Genomic DNA, 27499 nt, shown 5'->3' with positions numbered 1-27499 from the left:
AGTATGTTATCCTCAAACATTCCCAACCTAAAAACAGTTGGAAAAGGGGCACCTAGATGGCTCAGTCAGTGGAGCCAGTGACTTTTGATCTTAGTTTTGCGGGTTCCGACCCCACGTTGGATGTATACTTAAAAATAAAATCTTAAAAAATAAAATAAAATCTTTTTTAAAAAATTGCCGGAAAGAGGAAAATCCTTTCTTTGGCCTCTATAGCTTTCCCAGCAGTTTCCCTCAAAGTTAGGTGGTCTTTTCTGGGTGGAAAACAGAAGCCTGGGTTCCAACACTGGCTCAGCCGGGAACGTGCTAAGGTACCCTGCCTGCGTTGGTCTCGGCCCCTTTCTGGACCTCCCTTATCACACTTGTCCCCATAGTGTGTCCCCGAGGTAGTGACTGTCCCATTCTGGGTATCAGTTTCCCCATCTTACAATGGACGTCACCAGTTCTGACGCCCTACAAGTTCTGCAAACCCTGAACTCCGAGCGGACACAGCCTAACTCCTCCCATCCTTCCCAAGGTTCTGTCCATCTGGGACCAGACGACGAACCCCTATAGACCAGGCTGCCCTTACACGGACTGACCCTTCCCAGCCGCCGTCCAGCTCCACAGGCACCGCTCTCCTCCCCGCCCCGCTCTTTAGCCCCCACTGGCGCGGTCTGCGCAAGCGCATTGGGTCACATCGAGGCCCCGCCCCCTGGACCTCGGGTAACAGCGCGAGGGGCTTGAGTACCGCGGAAGGCAGGACGACGAACTAGTAGGTTGGGGAGCGGCAACGGCGGCCGGCAAGGGCCACGTTTCCTCGGGAGGACAGATGTGAGGGAGGGGTCTGGCCAGTGATTGGAACCCTGAAGGCGGAGAGATGTTGCAAGTCAAACTCCTCGTAGAGAAGGGGAAACTGGTGTCCACCGAGGGGGTTGGGCTGGTGCCTGTGGACCCCAGATTTCCCAGATCTCCGTACTCCAGAGCAGGCCGGTGTCGGGGACAGGGTGCTGGTAAGCCAGAGCCCGAGTTTAAAAAAAAAAAAGAGAAACTGGGAACGATTAGAACCAAACTTTGTCTAGAGTGAGAGCGAACGGGCCCGTGACGTGGGGCAAGCCTGAGCAGGAGACGAGCGTCGCTGCCCCAGGCCTCGCGCAGGCACTGGCCTCGCCCTTGGGATAAAGTCCGCCCAGGTTTTCTAGCGGGATTTTTAAGACTTTTGTTGATCTGGCCGCAGTCTGTCATTCATTCATTTAACATTCACTGAACACAGTAGTAGGCGCTGGAAGGAGAGAAGTGAGCAAGACACACAACTATTCCTACGGTATGGAGGGTTGGGGTGGGGGGGAGGACTAATGGTCTGTAGAAGCCCTGGGCGGAGAGCAGGGACAGCTTCTGACACTCAGTCATGAAGGCTGGTCAGGAGTGATGGGGAGTGTTCCAAAAAGAGAAGCCTCCAGCGCGTGCCTAGCCTGGGAGCCGTAGAGAGGCAGGTGTATCCTGGGCACTGAAGATTACCTCTCTCTCAGTCTACTTGGTGCCCAGGGAAGAGATGATGGTAGCCAGAACTAAGCTGCTGCCAGTGGAGGTAGAGAGAAATCAAGGGATTCAAAGCATTCTATATTCATAGAAAACTACAGAATTTGGGGAGACAGGGATGTTGGAGAGAAGTATGTACAAGGCTTGAGTGCTTGGGTGGGATTCATCAGAGGAGCAGATTTGTGAGGGAGCCAACAAATTCTATGCTGGTTCTGCAGAGACAACCCCCCCCCCCCCCGCAAGCAGTTGGTTATTACAGTTTGGAGGTCAGCAAAGTACCACTGTGAAGGTATAGATTTGAGTGCCCTCAGCAAAACAAAGCCACAAGGTTGAGACTGTAGAATGAGAAAAACAAAGGGCTCAATCAGCACTTAACATAGTGATTATGTCTTCTCTGTGTGTGTGTGTCCTCAGTACCTAGTCTAGGGCCTGGCATTAGATACCATTCAGTAGACAAGAGCCCAGCAGCAGGCAGGGATATTGGAATCCCAGAACTGGGAAGAGATAGGGGCTAATGGAGGCTTCTGTTGCTCTAATGACAGAATCGTAGATTCGTGTCCCGACTTTGCCACCCAGCTGCTGTGTGACCTCCTGATAAGTCTTCCACCTGTAATGTGGGTATAGCCAAAAAAGAAGTCCCTATGTTTAGAGTTCCAAACTCTGCTAAGAAACTACACACAGACTTTTCTCATTTAATCCACAAGGCAACCTTATTTATGAAGGAAGTAATATTATAGGCTCAAACCCAGATCTGACTGATCTCAGAGCTTTATTATGACCCTGTGACTGCTGTTATCTATGTTGTCAGGACCCTCTTGAACTCACATAGTCATTTTCTTTTGAAACGTTGTGCTGAGGCCAACAGACTTTCATGATTGGTTTGGCACCAGTTCTGTTATAGGGAGAGGGAGGTGGAGCTAAATGTGATGGAGGTTACTTGTTGTTCTCTAGCTCCCTTTTTGGGGTGAAATGGGTAGCCATGTTCTTTTCCTAAAATCAAGTAACAAAAGGACAAAACAAAATGATTGATTAGGGCATCCAGATTTTTATTCAGATCTTCTTAAATCCCTGAGGCCTGCTGCAAAATCAGTGAGTAAAAAAAAAGTGGTTCATACTTGTGTGTCTCCAGACAGCCAGTTGGACTCCTCCTCCTATTACACTGAGCATTTGTGTTTGGTTGTTTCTATCCTGCCAGTGTAATTTCTTAAAATATTTTGTCTTGGTGCGGTGACCATAGATGTCCGTACAAGTAAAGTAATTATGTCCTGCTAGTGAGTTTGCTTCTGGTTAGTATAAGGAAGGAGTTTACCTTATCTGCATTTCATAGTATTCTACAAAATCCTCCTTCTACCCACCCTTCCCACATTATTTATTTGAGATCTACCAGCATGGGTCGTGAGCTAGAAGGGAAATTTAGAAAACATTTTTTGTTCCACTCCCAGTGTGGAGCCCAACGCAAGGCTTGAACTGATGACCCACGGATCAAGACGTGAGCTGAGATCAAGAATCAGACGACTTAACCGATTGAGCCACTCGGGTGCCCCAGAAGGGAAATTAATAATCTATTGTAGTGGTTTTAAATTTGGTAAAAATACAGAGCATCAGCTCTTCTCTCCCCTCAGACCTCTTGCATGAGAATCTCTGATTGAGGCTTAGAAATCTGTATTCTTTACCAGGGCCCCAAGAATATTCAACCAAGTTTGGAAACCACTGGTCTACTCTGTACCCCTAGGAAATCTACAGCTGCAGGGAAGGAACTTACCCAATCACATATGACATTGGTGCCTCTTTCTCCAATGAAAAGCAGTGGGCTGGGAGTCCTGAGATCTGGGTTCAAATGCAGATTTTACTAGTCATTGCCTTGGGCAAATCATTTCACCTCTCCTAGATTCTACTTCCTTACTGTGAGAATAATGCCATTCTTGTATTAGGAACCATAAGAGAGAGTGGCAGTCTAAGTGCTTTGTTAAGCTTTCCATTTTTCTTGCACTTGTGGAAGTTAAGAGCTGCCATCCAGTGTTCACTGCCTGTACCACAGTGCCAGTTTCATTGGTTGCCTGGCCCCAGGCCATCTATCACCAAGCCTTCCCCTCCCCTTCTGTTGCAGGTTAGGATGGCCACCGGCTGGGGGAGCCTCTTGCAGGAGGAGCAGCAGCTGGAGGAGCTGGCGCGGCAGGCTGTGGACCGGGCCCTGGCAGAGGGAGTATTGCTGAGGACCTCACAGGAGCCCAGCTCCTCTGATGTAAGTCCCTGACTTCTCCCCATGCACGGACCACACTGCTCTGGATCCTGATGCTCACTATCTGGTCCCTGCTGTGCTAACGGCTGCTCCTCTCAGTCCGAGACATCTCTTTCACTTTATTTTATTCTTACCAATAACTAAAATTGATCTCTAGATATATGTATAAAAAGTCGCCTGCTAGAGTAACCAAACTGAAGTCTGGGGTTTCAAGTGTGACTTAGGCAAGATACATAACCTCTCTCAGCTGCGGTTTCTTCAGATAACAAAAGAGATAATAATGGGACCTACCTTATCAAGTTTATAAGAGAATAAGAAGATAATTTACGTGAAGCACTTTGCCCAGGGAACTATTATTTTTTAAGACCCCCTAATCACACTGCAGGGGGTATATCCATACAATTGGTTTGTGTATATCCTTCTCTGTGCATTTATATACATATATGGGTATATAAAGAAATATATGCTTTTCTTTATTAAGTTTATTTTTTTAGTAACCTCCACATTCAATGTGGGGCTCAAACCCACAACCCCCAGATCAAGAGTCAGGCACCTCAAAATATATGGTATTCTAAAAAACAAATCGGATCATACAGATAATGCAGACTATTCTGTGATGTGTTTTTTTTCATTTAACAATCTGTTTTAGAACTCTCTTCAACTCCCTCCAGTAAAATTAGCTTCATTCTGATACATGGTGTTCCAGGTATGGCTGGATCACAGTTCAACTTTCCTCTATTTAGGTGATTTCTGATGTTTTATGGTTACAAACAGCACTCCAGGGAACAGCTACATACATGTCTGTTTGGGGACCTTTATGAGTATTTCTGTAGGGTGGGTAGATGAAAGTAGGACTGCTGAGTCCAAATCACATCTTTTAAAAGTCTCATCCTTTAAAAAAGAAAAAAGTCTTTATTTTGTGACTAGGTAAGACATTTTCATGGTTCACAATTAAGAGGGCAGAGTTTACAGTTTAACTCTCCCTCCCACATTCACCTGTCCTCTTGACCTGAAGGCAGGTTCTTGTTTATTCTTTCATATAGTTTACAAAAAACAAAAAAAAAAGTATGTATTTCTTTTTCCCACTTTTTACACAAAGAAGTATCCTAGACAACCTCTTTTGTGCCTTGCTTCTTTTTACTTAGTAGCATACCCTATGACAATCCATATGAATAACCAGAGAGCTGCCATTATCTTTCTTTGCCAACCTGCATCCTTTTTCTTCTCTGTGTGCCCAGAACCTAGTTAAAGGGCCTAGTGGAAAGTCCAGACTCAGTAAATGTTTTCCTAGGCCTGAGTGAATGAGAATGGCTGTCACCTAAGGTAGGCCGATATTGTAGAAGGTCTGCCTCTGGCTTTAGGAATATGATTGCTTGCTTCATGAACCTTAACTTCTGGGAACTGCTTGTCTTAACCCAGGATTAAGCATATTTCCCTTCCAAGATTTTTTGTTTTATTAATCAATAGGTATTACATGAATGTCCAACATTTGCTCTTACTGGAAGTTAATGGAGCCCAAAAAAGGTACAGTCCTCAATGAGATTCCCAATACAGAGAAAACAAAACAAAACAAAACAAAAAAAAAAACAGGAAATATGAGTGTGTGTGTGTGTGTGTGTGTGTGGTGTGAAAGAAAGAGATAGAGAGAGAGATTGCATTCCAAATCTTTAACAGGTGCCTGTTCTATGCAGGCCATTCTGCGCACTGAGGACACAGAGGCCCTGGCCTCTAAAGTGCATGATCTATTTGGAGAATGTGCCATAAGACAAAATGAAGTAATGTCAGTTCTATGAGGAAACATAGATAGCCTGCTGCACAACATTAGCTATCATTTACTGAGTATTTACTGTGTGCCAGGCACTATTCTAAACACTTAAGAATCACTAACTTATTTAAGTCTCACCACAGCAGAGATGAGGAAACCAAGACCCAGAAAGGTTAAGTAACTGGCCCAAGGTGATGTGAATGGTTGTGTAATTGGCAAAGCCAGAATTCAAACCCAAAGAGTTTGCTTCCTGTGTCCATGCTCTGAGTTTCCTGATTCTCTCAGGAAATTGTATGGGACACCTAGAAAAAGTAGCAACTTATTAGTTGTATTTGAGCTAGATCTTATAAAAAATAGAGAGGGCAAAGAACAGCATAGCGGACGCCTTGAATTTGGAAAAGGCAGAAATATTCCAACAGAATGCAGCTGAATGTGGGACAGAAGGCAGGCCAAAGTCATATAACCAAGAGACTTTGATACTGGGAGGAAGAGGAATGTGAACTTTATCCTATAGGTCGAGGCAACAGACTAGCCACGTGCAGACTGAATAGTAGGCTCCTGAAGATTTAGGGAGTTAATTTAAAAAAAAAAATACATGAACAGGGTACAAAATTTAAAAGATATTCAGTGTAGAGTAAGTCTCCTCCCTCCAGCCACTGTTTCCCTCCCCAGGAACAAGCATTGTTAATAGTTTTTTCCACTAGTGTGTCTTTAAAAAGTTAGAGCCAATGTTTTTTTTTAATCAAGAAATTAAAAAAATAATCTAGATATCCAGTTTACCTTGAAAAGTCAGATCACGGGGCAGCCCGGGTGGCTTAGCAGTTTAGGGCCACCTTTGGCCCAGGGCGTGATCCTGAAGACCCGGGATCGAGTCCCACGTCGGGCTCCTGAATGGAGCCTGCTTCTCCCTCTGCCTGTGTCTCTGCCTCTCTCTCTCTCTCTCTCTCTCTCTCTCTCACACTCTCTCTCTCTCTCTCATGAATAAATAGGTAAAATCTTAAAAAAAAAAAAAAGAGAGAGAGAGAAGTCAGATCACCTAATAACCCTGCCCACTTTGCTACATGGCAACACTTGGCTAGTGGAGTTCTGGCCTCTTAAGTGAGATGGGAGCTCTTCTTCCTATCACTGTTTCTCTGACTCTGAATCAGAGTATTTCTTGTCATGCATGTGCTACAGTTGTTCTCATAGTAGAAAACTATTACTTTGTGTCTGTGTCTCTATAAAAAAAGAAAAAACTGTGTTTCAGCCTTTGGCCAATGCATAGCAGAAGTCAAGAGTTGCATGCTTAACCCAACTGAGCCACCCAGGTGATCCAGAGGGAAATCTTTCTTTAAAAAAAAAAAAAAATTATTTATTTATTCATGAGAGACACAGAGAGAGGCAGAAACATAGGCAGAGGGAGACACAGGCTCCACGCAGGAAGCCCGATGCAGGACTCGATCCTGGTACTCCAGGATCACACCCTGAGCCAAAGGAAGACGCTCAACCATTGGGCCACCCAGGCATCCCAACCCGGAGGGAAATCTTATTAGAAAAAATCTTTAGGAGTTTTTCAGGCCAAATGAGACTTGTTGGAAGAGGCAGAGTTCTGAGTTTTAGAGCCAAGGAAATGCCCTTATAGTCATCACACATGCACTCAGGGTATTAGATCACTCCTTCTGTAGTCTGCAGTAATTCCCAGTCTAACACATAAAAGCTTCAATCTAGAAAAACCTTACTCTTCCAAATATCTTTCCCCAGTTTTGTCTTCTGAGATTCTGAGGAAGGCAATTATCTACCAAAATTTTAAATAGATTTACCCTAATTACCTGATATTTCTACTTTTATAAATTCACAATTTGTGGACTTTCTCATACACAAAATACCTAGAATGTATATTCTAGGATATTGATTGAAGCATTGATTATGGGACGCCTGGGTGGTTCAGCAGTTGAGCAGCTGCCTTTGACTCAGGGTATGATCCCATCATCCCAGGATCAAGTCCCGTGTCGGGCTTCCTGCATGGAGCCTGCTTTTCCCTCTGCCTATGTCTCTGCCTCTCTCTGTGTATCTCTCATGAATAAATAAATAAAATCTTTAAAAAAAAACTTGAAAAGAAGCATTAATTATAAAGGGGGGGAAGGAAATCACCTAAATGTTCATAATACAAAGCTAGATTCAATAAATTATTTTATATCCAAAGAATGGAATACTTAAAAAGAATGAGAATTCTTTATTTGAACACATATGGAAATGACTCTGAAATATTTATAAAGCAAAGGGCAGAACAATATATGTGTCATGTGCTTCTGTGTATATAAAGAAAGAAAAAACATATGTCTACATATAGTCTAAAGGACTTGTGAGATACTAGTATACCATTGGACTCTGGGGAGAATTGAGTCACTGGGCCCAGAGTGAGAGTGAGACATACTTTTCACTATGTATCTTTCTGTCTCTTTTGAATTTTGTATCACATGTTTGTATTATCTGTTCAAAATAATAATATCTTTAAATAAATATATAAATGCCAAGCTCTAATGCCATAAACTCATACTACCATAATGGCAAATTATTATAATAATAATTATTAAATTATTATGTTAACCCAGAGGTTAAACTCAGAAATTCTTCATAATATTGTCATAAGGTCATCTCATCATCTCTTACCCAAATTCTAGCTCATTTGTTGTTGTGAATCTCAGAAGGCATTATCCCTTTCTAGAAATAGTGTTCCAGATGGTTTGGATTTCCCAGTTCTGCCAAAGTTCAAAGAACTTTGCATTCTGAGGAATGCAGCCTAACTCTAGGCCTGGAAACCTGAGTCACCATCTCCAACACTTGGGGTGGTGGTGGGGGAACCATTTCTAACTTCTAAGGGGTCAAGGTTCACTTCTGCTGCAGCCCTACCAGCAGGACTCTCCCTCTCCCCCAACCACAAGGCAAGGGGACAGGTGTGAGCTCCTGGCATGAGGAAGGTCCTGGGTTTAGATAATCAACTGACTAGGAGCTGTGTTTTTGTGTGTGTATGTGTGTGTTGTTTAACAACCACCTTGGTTCAAATCCCTGTGCCATATATATATATATCTGCAGCTTAATATAATTTTGGACATGTTACTTAATCTAAGACTCAATTCCTTATCTATTTATTAAAAATAGTAATAATATCTGCCTCACATAGTTAAATGATGCATCCATGTAAGGTATTTAAAATAGTGCCTTGCACACAGTAGGTGCTCAATGACTTTTTACTTATTTTTTGTTTGTTTTTGTTTGTGGCTGTTTTGCTTCTAATTTTTCTGTAAAGAGATAAAATATTACAGAGTCTAAAATTTCCCTTTATACCCCTTCATCATCTTGTTTGTTCCCTCCCTTTCCAGAGGTAACCACTATTTTGTAGTTTGTGTGTCCTTAATAAATGTCACTTAAATGTCCTTAATAAATGTCACCACACTTTCCATGGGGTTATGTTTGCAGGAAGACAACCCATTCACAGGTGTTCTACCCCTGCCCACTCTTTCTCCTCGATCAGGTGGTAAGCTATGCCCCATTCACGCTCTTCCCCTCACTGGTCCCCAGTGCCCTGCTGGAGCAGGCCTATGCTGTGCAGATGGACTTCAACATGCTGGTGGATGCTGTCAGCCAGAATGCTGCCTTTCTGGAGCAGACTCTCTCCAGGTACTGGGTCATGGGGCATTAGGGGCCAGGATGTTGGAATCATGGGATTAGAAGACTGGGGAGCCATGAAGTATTGCTCTGGCAGTTGACTTGGTTGGGGTGGGGGACAGGTACCCCCCAGAAAAACAAAAAGTAGTAGAAGTTAAGCATCTGGCTTCTAATCCTGACTCTAATACTCACTTATTTATATGGCCTCAAGAAAGTCCCTTTCTTTCACTGGCCTCAATTTCTTCATCCGTAAAGTGGTGAGGTTGATCTAAATCTAAGATCCTTTCCAACACTGACATTCTGTGATTCTCTGATCCATGTCCCCCTGCTTTGAAGACTGAGATTTCTATTTGGAATTACGGAAGGTCAGTGTCATTTTAGAGAAAACAAAGAACAGAGAAGATTATTAAAGTCAGATTTCTTCTTTTCCTAAGCATTGTCTCTTTCTTATTACCTCAGGCCCCTTATCTCTGGGTGAGATGGGGTATAGACTGGGCCACACTCAGGGCATGAGGATACAGGACCCTTGAAATGGCTTACCCCATCCATCCCTTCTCTGTCTCTTCTCCCTTGATCTTTTTTTCCTCTTCAGACCCTGAGGCAAGGGAAACTTCTTTACTTTAGAATTAAATTCTTTATTTTAGAATTAAATATATATAAATATATATATATATATATTTGTATTACAGGTATGTATATATACTATATAGAGACTAGACATACATACTTGCATGTCTGATTAATTTCTAAAAGAAAGCAATTATTTTGTTACAGATAAATCTTTCTTTCTTAAGATTTTATTTTTAAGTAATCTCTACACCCCGTGTGGGGCTCAAACTCAAAACCAAGAGACCAAGAGTTGTATGCTCCACCAACTGAGCCAGCCAGGTGCCCCAGAGACAAAATCTTTTAAAAATGTGCATGTTGGGGGGCACCTGGGTGGCTCAGTTGGTTAAGCATCTGACTCTTGATTTTGGCTCAGGTCATGATCCCAGGGTTGTGAGATCAAGCCTGGCATTGGGCTCCATGCTGCATTTGGAGCCTGCTTAAGATTCTCTCTCTTCTTCTCCCTCTGTGACTCCCCTCCTCTGCTTGTGCTCTCTCTAAAAAAAAGTGCACATTGATAAGAGGGTGAACATGAGAAGGGATCTTATAGTAAGAGGTGTGGAAACCATTGACTTGGAGCTAAAAACCCAATGAGAAAAAAAAAACAAAAAAACAATGAGTTACGAATGTACAAACCCTACCACCACTTTCCCCTCAGATCTTTTTTGGGGTGGGTCTGGCTTTTGTTTTTTGTTTTTGTTTTTGTTTTTGGGGGGGGTCTGGCTTTTGTACCTGTGATTCTGGATTGTGGGATTTACGAGCAGCCTGATTTATGACCTGTGCCCTAAAGATGCAATTATGTGGAGACCGTCCCTGCAATCCATCTCTGCAATCCTGCCTTCCCTGTTTCTCTGTCCTCTGAAATACAAACCTTAGCTTGTAAGGAAATAGAGCTCCAGGAACACATGTGCTAGAATAGCAGCCTAGGGTGTGGGGTTGAAGGGGTGCACCTCTTTAGAAAAGGGAAAAATATGTCTCAGCTTCCTGGAGGCTGAAGCCCAGCTGGGAGCTCTCCTCACTAAGGGCTGGGAAAGGCCCTGTGAGAGAACTGGCTGAGGAACAGAGGAACTACCTGGCAGGCCTGTGCTATACGGGTTCAGTGGGGTTCTTGTAACAAGGTGAGCCTGTGATTCAGGCTTAAGCTGGCATGCAGAGACCACCCTGAATCTTGACAGACAACTGTAGTGTTGGTTACCAATGGGTGTCTTTTCCCGAGGTTCCAGAAAACCATACTGGGTTCCTACATCATGTCACAAGTCCCAGCAGCACACTGGGCCATGATGATGAGGTAGCACAGACATAGTCTCTACCGTCAAGTAGAGATGACACTAATCATCACAGAAATCAAATGGAAAATAACAACTGTAATCTGTGCTGTAGAGGAGAGGTCCACAGTGCTCTGAGAGCACATAGCAGGGGGATCTGATCCAAATAGGGACAGCTGCTCTGAGGGAGTCACATCATATGAGGACTGGCTGAAGAAAAATAAATGGATATTTAGTGTGAGTCAGAAGACTCTTTGGAGCACAGGACATAAGTGCTGTCTTTTAATCTCTGAGAGTTGCTGTGTAAGTGGTGGAAAAGACTTGACCTTGGAGGTCCCAGATTATAGGAGAAGCTACAGAGACTTAATGTTAGGTCTACCAGAAGGCTTACTAACCATCAGAGCTATACAAAGATGGAATGGTTCTATCACATGCCATTTCCTAGTTTCTCTTGAGCCCAGGCATTATTCACAGCTCAGTATGTGTCATATCTCAAGTATCCTTCACCACAGCTCTATAATTCTTTTCCTCTTCATCTTTCATTTTCTTCTTTTACAGATGAGCAAACAGACAGAGAGGGGTAATAGTTCTCTTAGGTTGCCTAGTAATGAGTGGTAGAGCTGGGATTTGAACCTAGCTCATTTGGCTCTAGAGCTGGGTTCTAAACCACTGTTCTCTACCAGGTTGATGTGGGTGTTCAAGTTTGGGTCAGTAGACCCAGAGATTCAGGAGGCAATGGACAAGGGTGGAACTACCTGACCTTTAAGCTCCCAAATAGCCTAGAAAATGCTCTTTTTCCTCCTCCAGCACCATCAAAAGGGACAACTTCACTGCTCATCTCTTTGACATCCACAAGCAAGTCCTGAAAGAGGGCATTGCCCAGGTAACTGTTCCCCACTGCACCCCAATCCAAGACTCATCCCTCCCTTTTTTGACCAGAAGAATTTGGTCCAGACCTTGAGATTATGGGACTCTGCCTCTCATTGATCCCCACTGGGTTTGTACATCAGTGACCAATCCTGGGATGACCAAAAGAATGATTCCACTGGGTTTTGGAGCATCAGCCAGCAACTCTGATCTCTATGTAGAATTCATGTTATCTGTCTGTTCCATGACTAGGCCCTCACTCAGCCCCTGGGCAGATGTATTCAGCCTTCAGTTTTCCCCACAGACTGTGTTCCTGGGTCTGAATCGCTCAGACTACATGTTCCAGCGCAACGCAGATGGCTCCCCAGCCCTGAAACAGATTGAAATCAACACTATCTCTGCCAGCTTTGGGGGCCTGGCCTCCCGCACCCCAGCTGTGCACCGGTGGGTCCCTTGGGCAATGCTGGGCACACTGGTGGGTTGAAAGCCTGATAGGCCTACAGGCAGGGGCAGGGATCTCCCAATTGTGAATGTGCCTTCCTGGGCCCTGGGTCATGTGTTTTCCCCCACAGCAGTTTCCACTTATAATTTGGTCTTAGTATGTCAAGGAGAGAAGGGACTTCATGGTTCATCTAGTGCCACCCCTTCATTGTACAAGTTAGTGTTCTAGTATGAGGAAACAGTATCTGAGGTGAGAAAGAGCTTTGAAGGCCTGAAAAGAGGTCAGAATCCATGGCAGAGTGGGATCAGAGGCTTCCCATTGGAAGGCTAGACCCTAGTAGCAACCACTTCTGGCCAGCAGTGATGCACCATGTTGCTGTAATTGCAGATGGTCTGCAGCAGGATTCCAGGTAGCAGGCATCTGGGGCTCAGGTAAAGGAGTTCCAGCCCAATGGGAAGCTGGTATAGAGTAGAAACACAGGGTCTCGGGGCTCTGGGTACATACACAGGGCCAGGGTTTGGGCAGTCCAGTATATTCCATCCTGAGGTGGATCCTATGGGAGCATGATGATAAGCTGTTTTTTAGTGTTCAGCTAATTCTCAAAGTGATGTTCCTGTGTCTGTGAGTCACAGGCAGAGGTCTTCCAGATCCATCCAATTACTGAACAGACATCTCTCTTCCAACAGACATGTTCTCAATGTCCTGAATAAGACCAAAGAAGCTGCCAAGATCCTCTCCAATAATCCCAGCAAGGGACTGGCACTGGGGATCACCAGAGCCTGGGAGCTCTACGGCTCAGCCAAGTAAGGGGAGAAAAAGTGACAGCAGATTCATTCAGGGCTGCAGCACCTGCTTCTTTGCCTGACATAATTAGGAAATGAAGGATTTTTTTTTCTCGAAATAGAAGTTTACACTTTTAAGCACCAAAATTATGTTAATGGACGTTTTGGGCTATCTTCTAAAATAAAATGTAGGCTATAATTTAATCTTTTCTTGTTGGCTAGAGGTCATCATTATCTGTCAGTGATTGCATTACCGTCACCAACTGCGTCTTGATGTAACATAGTGCAGAGGAGTTGCCTAGACTTAGAGAGGTGTCGGAGGCTGTTTGCCTGCACTAATGGCCCCAACTGTTAGGCTTTAAGCTCTTATTCCCTTTCTTCACAGCTTTTCTGTTTTCCTACTATCAGCTCTTACTTTATACTGCTGTCATTGTGCTTGGATTTGGAATCCTCCATTTCTATCCCCAGACCTTTCTGATTTGCTGTGGTTTGGGAAAGCAAATGGTCTGGATTGTTATGTGCTGTCTAATGAGTGTGAGGGCCTCTTTGATGAGTAAATGCATAAGCTTTGATTTAGGGATTTTGTAGTATCTGTTTTAACTGCTTAGAGGCATTTTTTGCTTCCTTGCTATTTCTCAACCATGTTCCAGATGTGTAAGGATGCCTGGTAGGTGACTTCTGGATAAATGAGGGGCCACTGTACCAACAGTTATTGCAATGTTTACATAGCCTTAATAGTTAACCCTTAATGAGCACTCCCTAGTGCCATGCTTTGTGCTAAGCACTTTATATGCAGGATCTCCTTAGAGGCTTCTATCAAACATTCCGAGGTAGATAGCACCCATCTCCCCTATTTTACAGATAAGGAAACTGAGGTTTAGAGAAGTGAAGTGAATTGTTCAAGGTCAAATGGCGAGTTGCTGGTAGAGCCTAGAGTCCACTTCCTCTAGAATTTGCATTCTTTTTTTTTAAATATTTTTTTGAAGATTTTATTTATTTATTCATGACAGACACAGAGAGAGAGAGAGAGAGAGAGAGAGAGAGAGAGAGAGAGGCAGAGACACAGGCAGAGGGGGAAGCAGGCTCCATGCAGGGAGCCCAATGCAGGACTTGATCCCAGGTCTCCAGGATCATCCCGGCTGAAGGTAGCGCTAAACCGCTGGGCTGCCCTAGAATTTGCATTCTTAATCACTTCATTGTCTCTCAGAGAGCCACTCTGGGCTTGCTTAATCCTCACCAAGACTCAAGAAACCTTGGACTCTGAATATTTAGAAGGCATCAGATGGATACCTTCTCAAGTAGAACTCTTGGCTAAGTTGTATTTTAAGAGATGGAAGCCAGGAAGGGGTCAGCCAGGGAGCTGCTGACAGACAAATACTGCAGAGGGTTTCTCCAACCAGGCTGTGAAAGACATGCAAAGATTCATGTGCCCAGTACTAGGTAGGCGCTGATGGGTAGGAGCTGTGTGTAGACACCTAAGCTGGGACTAGCTTCCCTTATTTTGAAAGTAAGATAGGCACTCCTGCTGACCCAGCATGTGATCTTTGCTAAGTCCATTCTCTTCTCTGAGCAGCAGTTTCCTCATCTGTAAAATGGGGACGATAGTAACAATACCTAAAGGGGTGGGAGTGAGAATTAAATGAAATCATGGCTTTGAAAAATGCTTGTAAAAACTGAGGGCTCAAAGAGGTAGAATACTTGCCCTAAGTCATACAGCTAGTAAGTTTAGAATTCATGTCTATCTATCTCTAAAGCCTGCTTTCTCTCTACTACACTGTTCTGCCTCCAAGAGGAATGGTCCCATAGTATAGATTGGAAAAGTGAGGCTCAAGCATTTATAGAGCAGGTGAATTTTCATCAGTTATCCCATAATTTTTGAGACCTTTTAAAGAAGCCTAGAAAATGATTTATGATTCCTATTTAGCATTTATTCAAACTCTTTCAAAACATTAGTGCCTGTGGTTAGAATTAGTAGGGATAAGAAAGGAGGATTCTTGGTATAAAATGTTGGGGGCTATGATCAAGTCCTTGCTGCCAGCCAGCACACTACTGCCACTTTACCTTCCTTAGCTGACAACTTTCCTAGTCCTGCTACCAAAAGACTATTCGGAACTGAAGGCAGGAGGTAGAATATGTTTTCTGAGTCTGGCTGTGATTATTTGGCAGAAGGCAGGCTGACTTAACCAGGGAATGCAGCTTCACTTTAACCTACAGCCTACAGGCTCCCTCCTCCGCCTCTTCTTGGAGGTGGGCCAGTCTGGGCCAGATGCCACTTTCCCACCCATGGGCAGAGCAAATCAGGCTGCATTATGAAAAGCAAGGCCCTTGGCCCTTGGGACTCTCTCAGGGCAAGAAGACTTATGAGAGCACCATTTCTAGCTTATCTCTCAGACACCGAACTCAAAGCCAAGACTCAGCTTAATGTCATGTCTGACCTTAAGACATTTTAGGCAAGGCAAGAGAGGAGGCATACTAGGACCTGTACTTCAGCCAAGTGGAAAGAAGTCAGGCACTGTAAAGAGGTACAGAAAACAGACAAACAGACCAGAGGCCAAGTACAGGAGGAAGGAATCCACACTTAGATTCCTAAGCCAAAATCTAGCCATCCAAGAGTCCCAGCAAGAATCTATGGGCACATAGCAATACTGCTACAGCAAAAATGGAATTTGGTTCTCCATTACTGCTGAGTATTGCCCCTCAAGATCACCTGGTGGGAGACTGGACCTGTCTTTAACTACTAAAAATAACCTGATTAGTAGCCAAACATTTCTCTGGCATTAGCTTCTCCCTGAGTTCTTGAGCTCCTGCTTCTTTAAGTATGTGGATAGCAGAGAAGAAAAGGTCACGTAAGCCTTGGTGACCCCATTAATACTGTGTAACCAAATGTGTCCCTATGTACATCACAGAAATGTTGGGAGGCCTCAAGAGACAATGCTTTATTTATAATTGGTGCTCTAGGGTTCTGTAGGATTCCACTGAGCTATTCTAATGTATCATACAAGAAACACACACTCTTTTTTTTATATGCTTTACAGTCTGTATGAGGGTCATTAGCCTCCAACTTCTAGCATTGTTCTTCTATAAAATATTCTTCAGTACTTTCACTTGTTTATTCTTCCAGAAAGATTTTAAAAATCATTAACTTAAGTTTTTAGAAAAAGCCCTCTTGGGTTTTTTAGATGATTTGAAACCTAAATTTTAATTTGCACAAACATCATTATAATATTTTATCTACCTACTAGAGAAGGAGCAGGAACATCTCCATATTTTCAAATTTTCTAGTTTCAGGAAATGTGCTGTATCCTCAGGTATTGCCTGAGACCCTCCAGATTTGAGAGAATACCTGCTCTTTCAGGGAAGCTATGTTCTCATTCTCACCCTGAAGGGGGTGCGATGGAGGGAGGAAGACAAGCTTTGTAGCCATTTCAATCAACTGTGTTTTCTCTTTCCCCAGTGCTCTGGTGCTACTGATTGCTCAAGAGAAGGAAAGGAACATATTTGACCAGCGTGCTATAGAGAATGAGCTACTAGCCAGGTAAGTAAAGGAGGGGAGATCTCCAGATATGGCTCCATGATTGTGCACAGCCATTCAGAACATAGCATCTATTCCCTCTGACTTTGGCCATCTTTCCCAGGAATATCCATGTAATCCGTCGAAGGTTTGAAGATGTTTCTGAAAAGGGGTCTCTGGACCAAGACCGAAGGCTGTTTATGTAAGTGTTCAAGGAGTATTCCCCAAGGATCTGAGGGAGGGCTGCTTTAGGAAACTCATCCTGAGCACTGGGTGTTATACTATGTGTTGGCAAATTATTTATTTATTTATTTACTTATTTATTTATTTATTTAATTTATTATAGTCAGAGAGAGAGAGAGGCAGAGACACAGGCAGAGGGAGAAGCAGGCTCCATGCACCGGGAGCCCGACGTGGGATTCGATCCCGGGTCTCCAGGATCGCGCCCTGGGCCAAAGGCAGGCACTAAACCGCTGCGCTACCCAGGGATCAGGCAAATTGATTTTAAATAAAAATTAGGAAACTCATCCTGTCAACCATTTCCCCCAGTAATCTTTTCTTCTGGGAGATGCAATGGTTTGCTTCCTTCTCTGAATTTTAGGGGCAAAATAACCCATCATCTCAGGAAAGTTTGGAGAAGGCTGGTCATGTTCAGCTTCTAAAGGGCTATCAGAGCTACTGACATTCTTGATAAGGGCCTTCTTAAAATAACCTTGGTTTTCATATGCCTCTGGGCTCCTAAAAGTTTTCTTGCTCCTTTTGGTAGCTGGTCTAGTCAGGCGTGGGCAGCTTGGCTGGGTAGTTAGGGAGGAAGAGGAATAGCTCATTCATTCTGATTGTTCTGGGAGCTGCTCTCTGAGCTCAGGCAAGACCTCAAGGGGCCTGGATTTGTGTTCCATGCCACGCCCTGAGCTTCCTTCCAGGGGACTTCCACAAAGTGACTTTAGTACCACTTAGTTGGGTAGCATTGCTTGCAACACACATATTTAGACCTTTATAGGTTGTTTTTTTTTTTTTATTTCTTTTAAATTAAGAACCTCCATGAAATTTCACAATACCACTTGATATTTTCAAAATAGTGCTTTTATAACAAAGTCATTAATTTACTTTCTAGGTATATCAGACAATATCAAGTAAAGAAAAGGGAAAGAAATTTTAAAAGTCTGTGTATTTTTTTTAGAATAACAAAATATATTTTACTAAAACATAAGATTTACAGAAGTTTCCAGACAAGCCATACAAAATGGTCAGCAGTTTTTTCTTTAGTATATGTGCTGCCGAAGCGAGCACGGTCAGCAGTTTTTTCTTGAAGGAAAGATTCTACACTTGACAGCAAAGTCACAATGTTATTAGTGAGGATTGTGATGTTGTGATGTTTGTTTAATGTTCCCATTTTGGTTCAGACAATCAAGCTTGTCCATCTACAGCATCTAAATAAGTTATACTTGGCTAGAGAGCATATTCTAAATAACTGATTAACTGCTTTTAACCAATGCAACTTGATCACCATAAAAGGGAGGAAGGAGCCTATAAAATTAAAATAAACCTATCTTCCCCCCTCAAAAAAAAAATAAAAATAAAGAAACCCTGCAGCAAAGAGGGGCCACTGCTTTTAAATATTTCACAACAATCCAAGTGGTGCTTCTAGCCTCTGCTCATACTTTACAACAATGAATCAAGACAAGACATAGATTTGTCTTTTAATCATAGATAATGTGCATTTAATCACCAAAGGACTGAAGATGTCTGGGCTTTTATCATGCAATATTTCCAAGACTGTCCATTAAATGCAAACACAAAAGGAAGAAGTCTTGGCAGAACAGGAGAAGTGATGTACACTTGATGATCAGATCGATTTTAAATATTATTCATGGCATATAGCCTAGTCCATGCTCTAGCTCTATGGCTTGGGCTTTGTTGGTCTTCCACTGCTCTACTACATCATTTGCTAATGGATTATCTAGATTGGGAGCACTTAACAAAGCCTGGATTCATAGTGGAACTGTGTGGATCTGCAGTGCTAGGGACCACTTATCTTTCAAAATATCTAAACATATTCTTCCCAACTTATCTATATTAGGATGATAAATTTTGATCATGAAACATACTTTAGAGGCTGCTGTCGGGTATTCTTCTAGAAGGAATAGTTCAAGTTTAAGAAGTCTTAAACCTGCCTCAAAGGTGGTATCCTGGGGGCCAGCAATGAGCACTTGAAAATCATGGGCATTGTTCTCAACTGGTTCTGCTCTAAAGTCAGGAACTAGTTCTGCCAGCAAATGCTGGGTTTCATCGATAATCCTATGGGGCAGCCTGACCATCTTGTCAGATCCTGAGTTTGGCTTCTAGTCTTGACTCAAGGCAGTGTGTATCTTAACTAGACTCATACTTTTGCATCTGCACACCCTCACACCCACCATTTCAAAAAATCTCAGCCTGGTTTCAGCTACTTTAAGTAGTATAAAAATGTGTTTTGCTAGGTATGACATGATTCTGAGACTCAGTAATTTTTAGCCCATTAAAAAAAAATTATCCGATTTGATTCTATTTGCCTTCTTATTTCCCTCTGGCCTTCCTAGAATAATTCTAGATCGGGAATATTCTAAAGCATTTCTTATTGCATACCTTCATGTTTTTAGTGATAGAAGTGGTGGTATGGGTATCTATTTTCATTGCTTCCAATGAACTTTGGGGTAGGCAACCTGTGCAGACTGACTTTCAAAGAAGCCAAGCTCATTTTGATGCACCCTGAAGTACCCTGAACCAATGAACATACCAGTTATAATTTAACACAGCAGCTTTCTCCATCCTGTGTTCTAGGGACGGCCAGGAAGTTGCTGTGGTTTACTTCCGGGATGGCTACATGCCGAGTCAGTACAGTCCACAGGTTGGTATTTTGTTAGACCATTCTCTGCCTCCTAGGACTCACCGTCATTCCTCAGAGACCCAGCTCAGGCATCACAGAAACCTGGGTTTTTCCCTGAGCCCAGTTCTTCCTCAGGGAAACTGGTGTACCTCCCTGTTCTCTCACAACCTTTTTGTTACCTCTTACTCTCTACAAACACAATTGTCTTCTAGAATCTGAATCCTCAGGAATCCATGTTGCTTCAACCATTCACACTGTTTCTAGAAATATGCTGACAAATGCTTAACAGTCATGGTTATCAGAAGGAAAGCCCCAATTTGTAGCATTTGCTGATTTCTATGGTGTACTCCCCTCATCGCTAATTTCAAGCTACCCACCTTAACATTTCTGGACACAGAATTGAAAAGAGATTGGTACAATCAGCTCTGGCTAACTAATGCAAACCAATTTCATCATACCACTGACCATTTCCTTCCTGCCAACTCTTACCTCTCTCTTATCTGTGTAGGAAAGTTTTTCTATCCATTTATGTTAATGACAGTAATGATATCACTTTATCTTGCTATCATACCGTGTAGTTTCAAAATTACTTTCCATATCCATTATTTCATTTAATCCTTACAACTACCATCTGAGGTGTATAATTATCCCCATTATACAGACGGAGAAACTAAGGTTTGGAGAGATGCAGGGGCTTGTGTTAGATCCCACAGGAGGTTCCCAGGATTTCTGATTCTCAGTCTAGTAGCATTTCCAGTATATCATTCTGGAATATATCACCTCCCTCTGCCCCTAATCCACAGCATGCAGAAGCTAAGAAGCCCTGGTTTCACTTAGGAGAAAGAAGTTGGAAAATATCGTGAGCAGTATACTAGGGATCATGATCCTTTGGCTCTGCTTCTGTGTGACCATGGGCATGTTCCTGACCCTTTCTGGGCTCAATTATTTAAGCTGAGGAAACTATACTTAAAAATTGAGGAAGCTCCTTCCAGACATCTAATTCTTTGAATATAGGATTCTAATTCTTTGAATATAGGATTCTCCGTAAGGAATACCTATATAGGGAGCAGCTCCACAGAGGTGGAAGCTGTGTAGAAGGTACTTTCCTCTAGAAAGTGGTTAGAGTGGCAGGAACTTGCTGACTGGAGAAGAAAAAACTGTCCATTGGGAAAACAGATCCAGGCTCCAGGGGATTTGAGAGAAAGGGGCAAAGAAAACTTTAAAAAGAGAGAAGTTGAACTAATGGGGAAAGAAGTTGAACTAACAGTTGAACTAACAGGACTAACGGATGAAATTTGTGCATCAGGAGGAGGACATTTTTAGGGAATTGAGAAACTCAGATCAGGTTTAGAATATGAAGATAAAACTTCAAGGCTTAGTGACTTGGTAGGTGACCTCAGGAAAGCCCTTGCTCATTTCTGAATTTTGCTTCCCTGTTTCTAATATAATGGAGTACTTCTCTGGGTTTATCTCTGATGTTCTGGGCACCTGTAACTCTGCCTAGACTATCAGAGGTGGCTGAGATTATTAATCGAGACTGGCAAAGGTGCTGCAGGTGGAATGATTGTATCAAAGGGAGGACGGCATGGGTAGGGTGGGTGTTGTTCCTCAGGCAGTTGCCTTCATCCTGCTGTGGGCAGTTTGATGTGGTCTGGAGTCCGGGACAGTCTGTCCTCCCAGATATGGGGTCTAGAGCTGGGAGGTGTGGTCGTCTGCTGTTTACCTGCCTCTCACACCCCAAACTCCTAGCACATCAGACCATTCATCCTGTAATTAAGCACCTGCAGGCCTTTACTCATATTATTCTGCTAATCTGAGTATGCCTTTGCTATCGAGTCTGACCTGACTACTCAGATTTCACTTCTTTAAACAACAATAACAAATAATTACTGAGCATTTACAAAGCCCCAAGCACTGTGTTAGATACTGGTGATACAATAGGAAGTAAGACAGACAAGGGCCAGAGCTCACATTTTGGTCAGGGAGACAGTCATCAGGAAGTAAGCAAAAGTAGGAAAAAAAATTTTTTCTAGTTGAGGGAAACTCTTTGAATAAAACAATAGGGTGAAGATAGAGAATTATGGGGAAGCCTACATTAAATAGGGTGGTTTGAGCTGAGACTTAAGGATAAAAAGGATCCAACCATCCATTGGAAAAGCCACTGTTGGGGATTTACCCCAAAGATACAGATGCAACGCCGGGACACCTGCACCCCGATGTTTATAGCAGCAGTGGCCACAATAGCCAAACTGTGGAAGGAGCCTCGGTGTCCATCGAAAGATGAATGGATAAAGAAGATGTGGTTTATGTATACAATGGAATATTACTCAGCCTTTAGAAATGACAAATACCCACCATTTGCTTCAACGTGGATGGAACTGGAGGGTATTATGCTGAGTGAAGTAAGTCAATCGGAGAAGGACAGACATTATATGTTCTCATTCATTTGGGGAATATAAATAATAGTGAAAGGGAATATAAGGGAAGGGAGAAGAAATGTGTGGGAAATATCAGAAAGGGAGACAGAACATAAAGACTCCTAACTCTGGGAAACGAACTAGGGGTGGTAGAAGGGGAGGAGGGCGGGGGGTGGGAGTGAATGGGTGACGGGCACTGGGAGTTATTCTGTATGTTGGTAAATTGAACACCAATAAAAAATAAATTTAAAAAAAAGGAAAAGAATTCTAGGCAGAGGGGAAAGCAGGAAAAGCAAAGGTAGAAATGATGTTTTTGTGTTTGGCCTGTGTGGTGGACTGTGAGAGTGGGATGGATGGATGTCAAGAAATTGACATGGTTGAAAATGGGACAGGAGGCAGATCCTGCAGTGTCTTGTAGTCTATGGTAAGAAGTTAGAATTTTATTTGGAATACAGTAGGTAGCTGAACTCACACAGAAGTGTCCCACCTCTTTCAAACCTCTTCATCCATTTTTCTATACCCTTGTACCTTTTATTTCCCTCTTTTTAAGATTTTATTTATTTATTCATGAAAGACACACACACACACAGAGAGGCAGAGACAGAGGCAGAGGGAGAAGCAGGCTCCATGCAGACAGCCCGATGTGGGACTTGATCCTAAGACCCCGGGATCATGCCCTGAGCTGAAGGCAGACACTCAACCACTGAGCCTCCCAGGTGTCCCTGTTATTTCCCTCTTAATTATAGTCTGTAACATTGTGCTAAATTTAGTGAGCTCCCCAAGGGCAAGAATCCTACATATCGGAAGAATCCACATCTGCCTCACAAAGATGTTGCAGTGACCCTGGGAATAATGAATGTGAAGATAGAAAGCATGATACCTGGCATCTAATGGATGCTCAGTAGAGATCAGCCAAAGTGAAATAAAGTAGAATTCCTTTTGTTTTCTTCCCTCTGCAGAACTGGGAAGCACGCTTACTGCTGGAGAGGTCATGTGCTGTCAAGTGCCCAGATATTGCCACCCAGCTGGCTGGGACTAAGAAGGTGCAGCAGGAGCTGAGCAGAATGGGTGTACTAGAGATGTTGCTCCCTGGCCAGCCTGAGACTGTGGCCCGCCTCCGTGCCACCTTTGCTGGCCTCTACTCACTGGACATGGTGTGTGAACAGCCTCTTTCTCCTACCACAGGCCTCCCAGGTGCCAGGAACCCAGAACCCAATGTGTTGGGGAAGCTGGACCTGGTAGTGGGCTAGACTTGGGTCAGTGATGCTCCGTGAGAACCCCTAGAGCCCTGGGGGGCGGGGGCTGGAATCCATTGTAAGATCCGTCAGCAAAGGTAGAGATGGGGGTAAGAGGTGGAAAGGGGAAGAAGGAGCTGAGGTAGACAACAAGAATTGGGGAGAATCTTTACGGGCTTTCCAGGTCTTCTGTTGTGGAGCCCTGCACTCTTGCACTGGAGAACAAGAGAAAGCTTGTTCTCATTGTACTTGCTGCTGGGTTTGTTAAGGGTCACATCCAGATAGTAGCATCTGTTCTGAAGGGGCTATCACTCTTCCCCCTCCTGCTGTTCCTCTGATGCTGCTCTGTACAACCAGCAGGACTGCAGCTCTTGCCTTTGGCTTAAAATTGCTGGTGACTGCTTTCTTGCCTCCTGCCAGGGTGAAGAAGGGGACCAGGCCATTGCTGAGGCCATTGTTGCCCCTAGCCAGTTTGTGCTAAAGCCCCAGAGAGAGGGTGGAGGTAGGTGGTGGTTTTGCCTTTGTAAGGCTGTTCATTGGAAGGGGGCTAGCAGGCTGTTACCAACGCTGATTGGCACTTGCTATGGGCATAGTCCCAGGCTCAGGGGACACAGGAGGAACTGACACAGGCCCTCATCTTGGACAATGTCCCAGGAGACCCTGTGATCAAGTGCTGTTGAGTGCACAGGAACCTGATTAATCATAACTGGAGGGTTGGACAAGTTTAGTCTGAAGTGCCTGTGACTAGATTGTGGGAAAGTGGGTAGAGCAAAATAGAAGGTGGGATATTTTACTGCATGTTTGAACTCCTTGAGAGCAGGGTCATGTCTGCCTCACAGACCCAGAGGAGATGAGTTTTGATGTTGGTCCTAAAGGATAAGTAGGAGTTTACCAGGTGGGAAAGGAGGAAGAGCATTCCATACAGAAGGAGCAGCCTCAAGTAGAGGCACTAACCCATGGAAGTGTATGTTGGAGATTAACAAGCAACTGGTAAGGCTGGAGTGCAGCATGGGAGATGGGAAGAGGCAGGGATTTGGGCTAGAAAAGATGGTTTGGGACATCATTATAAAGGACACTGGAAATATGTAGGAAATTGGATTTTTATCCTGAAGGTACTGAGAATCTGTTAGGTTTTTTTTTGTTTTTTGTTTTTTTTTAGATTTTATTTATTTATTCATGAGAGACACAGAGAGAGGCAGAGGGAAAAGCAGACTCCCTACGGGGAGCCTGATACAGGACTTGATCCCGGGACCCCAGGATCATGACCTGAGCTGAAGGCAGATGCTCAACCACTGAGCCACCCAGGCATCCCCCATTAGAGAGTTTTAAGGAGGGAAGGGACACACAATTGATTCAGGATCCATGTTTCAGCCATAGTGGAGCTTGTCCTGGGTGAGGGGAGATATTGGTCACAGAGACCATAGAGGAGGCTGGTATAATTGTCCAGAAGAGCAATGCAGAGGCCTAGGCTAGGGCTATACAGACTGAAGAGACATGTCTGAGTTAGTGACAGGTCTGGAGAGTGAGTTAAATATGACTCAGGGGTATCTTTCACTTGATAGGGAGAAGGAAGATCTGGGAGGGGCAGGTTCAAGCAGAAGTAATGAATTCTGTTTGGACATGCTGAGTTTCTTTTGGGAGCCCATGGGATATCCATGCGATATTTAGAATAGTGAGCTTAAGTTAAAGATTTGGGAGTTAACAAGTCATAGAATATAGAATATAGATAACAAGTCATAGAATATAGAGTTAACAAGTCATAATATAGAGTTAACAAGTCATAGAATATAGAATAGCGAGCTTAAGTTAAAGATTTGGGAGTTAACAAGTCATAGAATATAGAATATAGTCATAGAATATAGTCAAGAATACTTCTTCTGTAGTCTTAGAAGAGATCTTCCTGGAAAAAAAAGTTTGTACATGGAGGAGAGAACAAGGGTGGCGGATGGATTCTTTGGGAATCTCAACATTTAAGAGGAGCAGGAGCCAGTCAGGGAGGCTAGGAAGGAAAGCCATAGACAGGAGGAGAACCAGGGCAAGACAGTGTGGTAGAAGGTGTGTTTGTGTGATAAGGGCTGTCCTGTTAAAGTGACATTCCCTCCTTGGGATCCAGGCCTGCCTTGGCTTCCCTGAGCTGGTGTCAGGAACTGAAGCTGCTGACTTGACCACAGAAGTGGGGGCATAGAATGGAGAAGGTAGCCAGAGCGTCTAGGGTGACTGACCAGTGCCATTGCAGGTAACAACTTATATGGGGAAGAGATGGTACAGGCCCTGGAGCGGCTGAAGGACAGCGAGGAGAGAGCCTCCTACATCCTCATGGAAAAGATTAAACCTGAGCCTTTTGGAAATTGCCTGTTACGGCCTGGCAGCCCTGTCCAAGTTGTCCAGTGCATCTCAGAGCTAGGCATCTTTGGGGTCTATGTCAGGTAAGCCAGTCAAGAGGGTCTCCTCCTTGCCTGAGGGTCAACCAGACAAGCCTGGAGGGAGCAAAGGACAGGGAGCAGGACTCTTGGGCTTTAGTCCCAACTCTGCTGATCCCTAGCCATGTTACCTGTTTCCTTATCTAATAAACAAAGCAAAGGACACAAGACCTGACCACCTCACAGAGCTATCAAATGAAGCCCAGATGAGGAGTGCTTTGCAACTATAAAGGAAATTCCAAGTAGTATCAAGATGGATGAGAAAGTAACTCTGGACTAGGAGGAGACCCCAGGGAAGAAGAGAATTTGGGTCCAGTTTCCAAGCTCCCAGGGATTCTGAGGAAAGGTGGGACAGGCCAGCTAGAGGATAATCAGTGTCTTTGAAAGGTTGAGTGGTCCCTGGGTGTGGATTTGAGCTCTAAAGAATTAGGAAGAGAAAACTACTTGGGAATTTGTAAGGAATTGTTCCTGGTCAATTAAACCACTCCCTGCACTTCAAGATTAAGCAAGGTAGGAATACCAGATCCTACTATGCTCCCAACCATAGCCTTCTCTATATATAATATTTCCCTCTAACCACTTGCAGCATCTCTGCCTGCCACTTCCCCCTAAACCTATCACCACAGCCATCTTGAGAGAGATAGACAAGGAAACTTACAGCTACAGAACATGAAATATGAGCCTGGCATCATGCTAAGTGCTTTTCCTGCTTTATTTAGTCCTCGTGACCATCTTGCAAAGTGAGAGGTATTATCTCTATTTTAAATTGAGGAAATTGATATTTAGAAAGGCCGAGTGACTTGCTCAAAATCACAGAGCTAGTAATTTCTTTCCCAGCAAGGATACAAACCCAAATCTGATTCTAAAATCCTAGCACTTTCTTGGGTATAGTCAGCCACTCATCCACTGCTCAGGTGAGACCAGGGAGGGTCTTGGGGCTGTGTTGGTAATGAGCTGTGTCTCCTGCCCCTATTTCTATAGGCAGGGGAAGACACTTGTGATGAATAAGCATGTGGGACATCTGCTTCGAACCAAAGCCATCGAGCATGCAGATGGTGGTGTGGCAGCAGGAGTGGCAGTCCTGGACAACCCATACCCTGTGTGAGGGCACAGCCAGGCCTTGCCCAGACTTTGCTCAAGAGACCATCTCTCCTTCATACTTGTCATTCCTCTCCTAGCCCCTCTGAGGGGCTTCCCTCCCTGTACCTTGACAAGGCTGGTCTCTTCAGTTCACAGAAGGGTGAATGCTGAGTACCTTCCCCCAGCCCTCCCATCTAAGGACCAGAAAAGCTGTGTTTCCCTTAGGTGAGATCTAGAGGCCCCTAAATCCTCAGAGTGTGAGTATAGCTGAAAAGAAGCTGATTTGAGGTAATGGTCCATAACCCTGCCACCCTCCTGTCAGCCCCTCATTAGCCTTTCCAGCAGTTTCCAGTGTTTGACTTAGGATAGGACTGAGAGGTAGGAGGAGTGCAGTGACGGGGCATAGCCTTTCCCCACCTCTGCCTTAAATAAAATTACATTGCCGATTCTATGATTCCTTGGTTTATACATTTGGTGGGGGAGGAGCTATAATCTGGGTCAGCACATTTAAGGTGGATGAGAGCAGGGGAAATAACTTGGCTATAATCAGAGCCTCCATAGCTCCAGACCCTAGGATAGAACCCTGAAGTTCCAGTCCTTAGTGACTCACTAATGCTCCCACAGGATCATAGGAAACAATGCAACCATGATGAGACATCACGGGTGAACTGGCTTCGGTTGCTTTCCTGCTTAATTCAGGAGCTTGCCAAAGTGCCTATGAGTGAAACCCTGCCTAGATCTGCCCAAACCAAAAGTTCTGGAAGGATATTGGTGTATTCCTGAGAAAAACCACTCGCCTCCCCATCCCCCACACAAATCAGAGCAACTAGTAAGCATATAGTCTGTA

General features: G+C 43.9%; 2 protein-coding genes and 1 pseudogene across 6 annotated transcripts in view; 1 reads left to right on the top strand and 2 right to left on the bottom strand.

Moving 5' to 3' along the window:
- Positions 1–710, bottom strand: part of MYH7B (myosin heavy chain 7B) — a 40703-nt gene extending 39993 nt beyond the window's left edge. For 2 of the 3 annotated variants that reach the window (XM_072800636.1, XM_072800640.1), the window contains exon 1: positions 579–710. The gene's annotated coding sequence lies outside the window, so the exon portion shown is untranslated. Of the gene's footprint in view, positions 1–568 lie in introns of all 3 variants that reach the window. The other variant, XM_072800637.1, reaches the window with a different exon arrangement.
- Positions 646–27103, top strand: GSS (glutathione synthetase). 3 transcript variants are annotated; one of them, XM_072800649.1, is made up of 13 exons: positions 646–751; positions 3623–3757; positions 9031–9176; positions 11843–11918; positions 12207–12346; positions 13031–13147; positions 16581–16661; positions 16762–16839; positions 19455–19521; positions 22877–23071; positions 23573–23654; positions 25389–25578; positions 26554–27103. In XM_072800649.1, exons 2-13 carry the CDS (start codon positions 3629–3631, stop codon positions 26675–26677), a joined length of 1425 nt encoding a protein of 474 aa, XP_072656750.1. In that variant the 5' UTR covers positions 646–751; positions 3623–3628; the 3' UTR covers positions 26678–27103. The 3 variants fall into 3 exon arrangements, with proteins under 3 accessions (XP_072656750.1, XP_072656751.1, XP_072656752.1); XM_072800650.1 differs by having other exon boundaries at positions 722–989; XM_072800651.1 differs by lacking the exon at positions 646–751 and adding an exon at positions 1162–1300.
- LOC140618348 (ubiquitin-conjugating enzyme E2 N-like) lies at positions 18330–19099 on the bottom strand (annotated as a pseudogene).
- Positions 27104–27499: the final 396 nt, after the last annotated feature.

This window comes from Canis lupus, chromosome 26 (assembly GCF_048164855.1).
Source record: "Canis lupus baileyi chromosome 26, mCanLup2.hap1, whole genome shotgun sequence".
Taxonomy (NCBI): Eukaryota; Metazoa; Chordata; class Mammalia; order Carnivora; family Canidae; genus Canis; species Canis lupus.
This window is presented reverse-complemented; position numbering and strand designations above follow the sequence as displayed.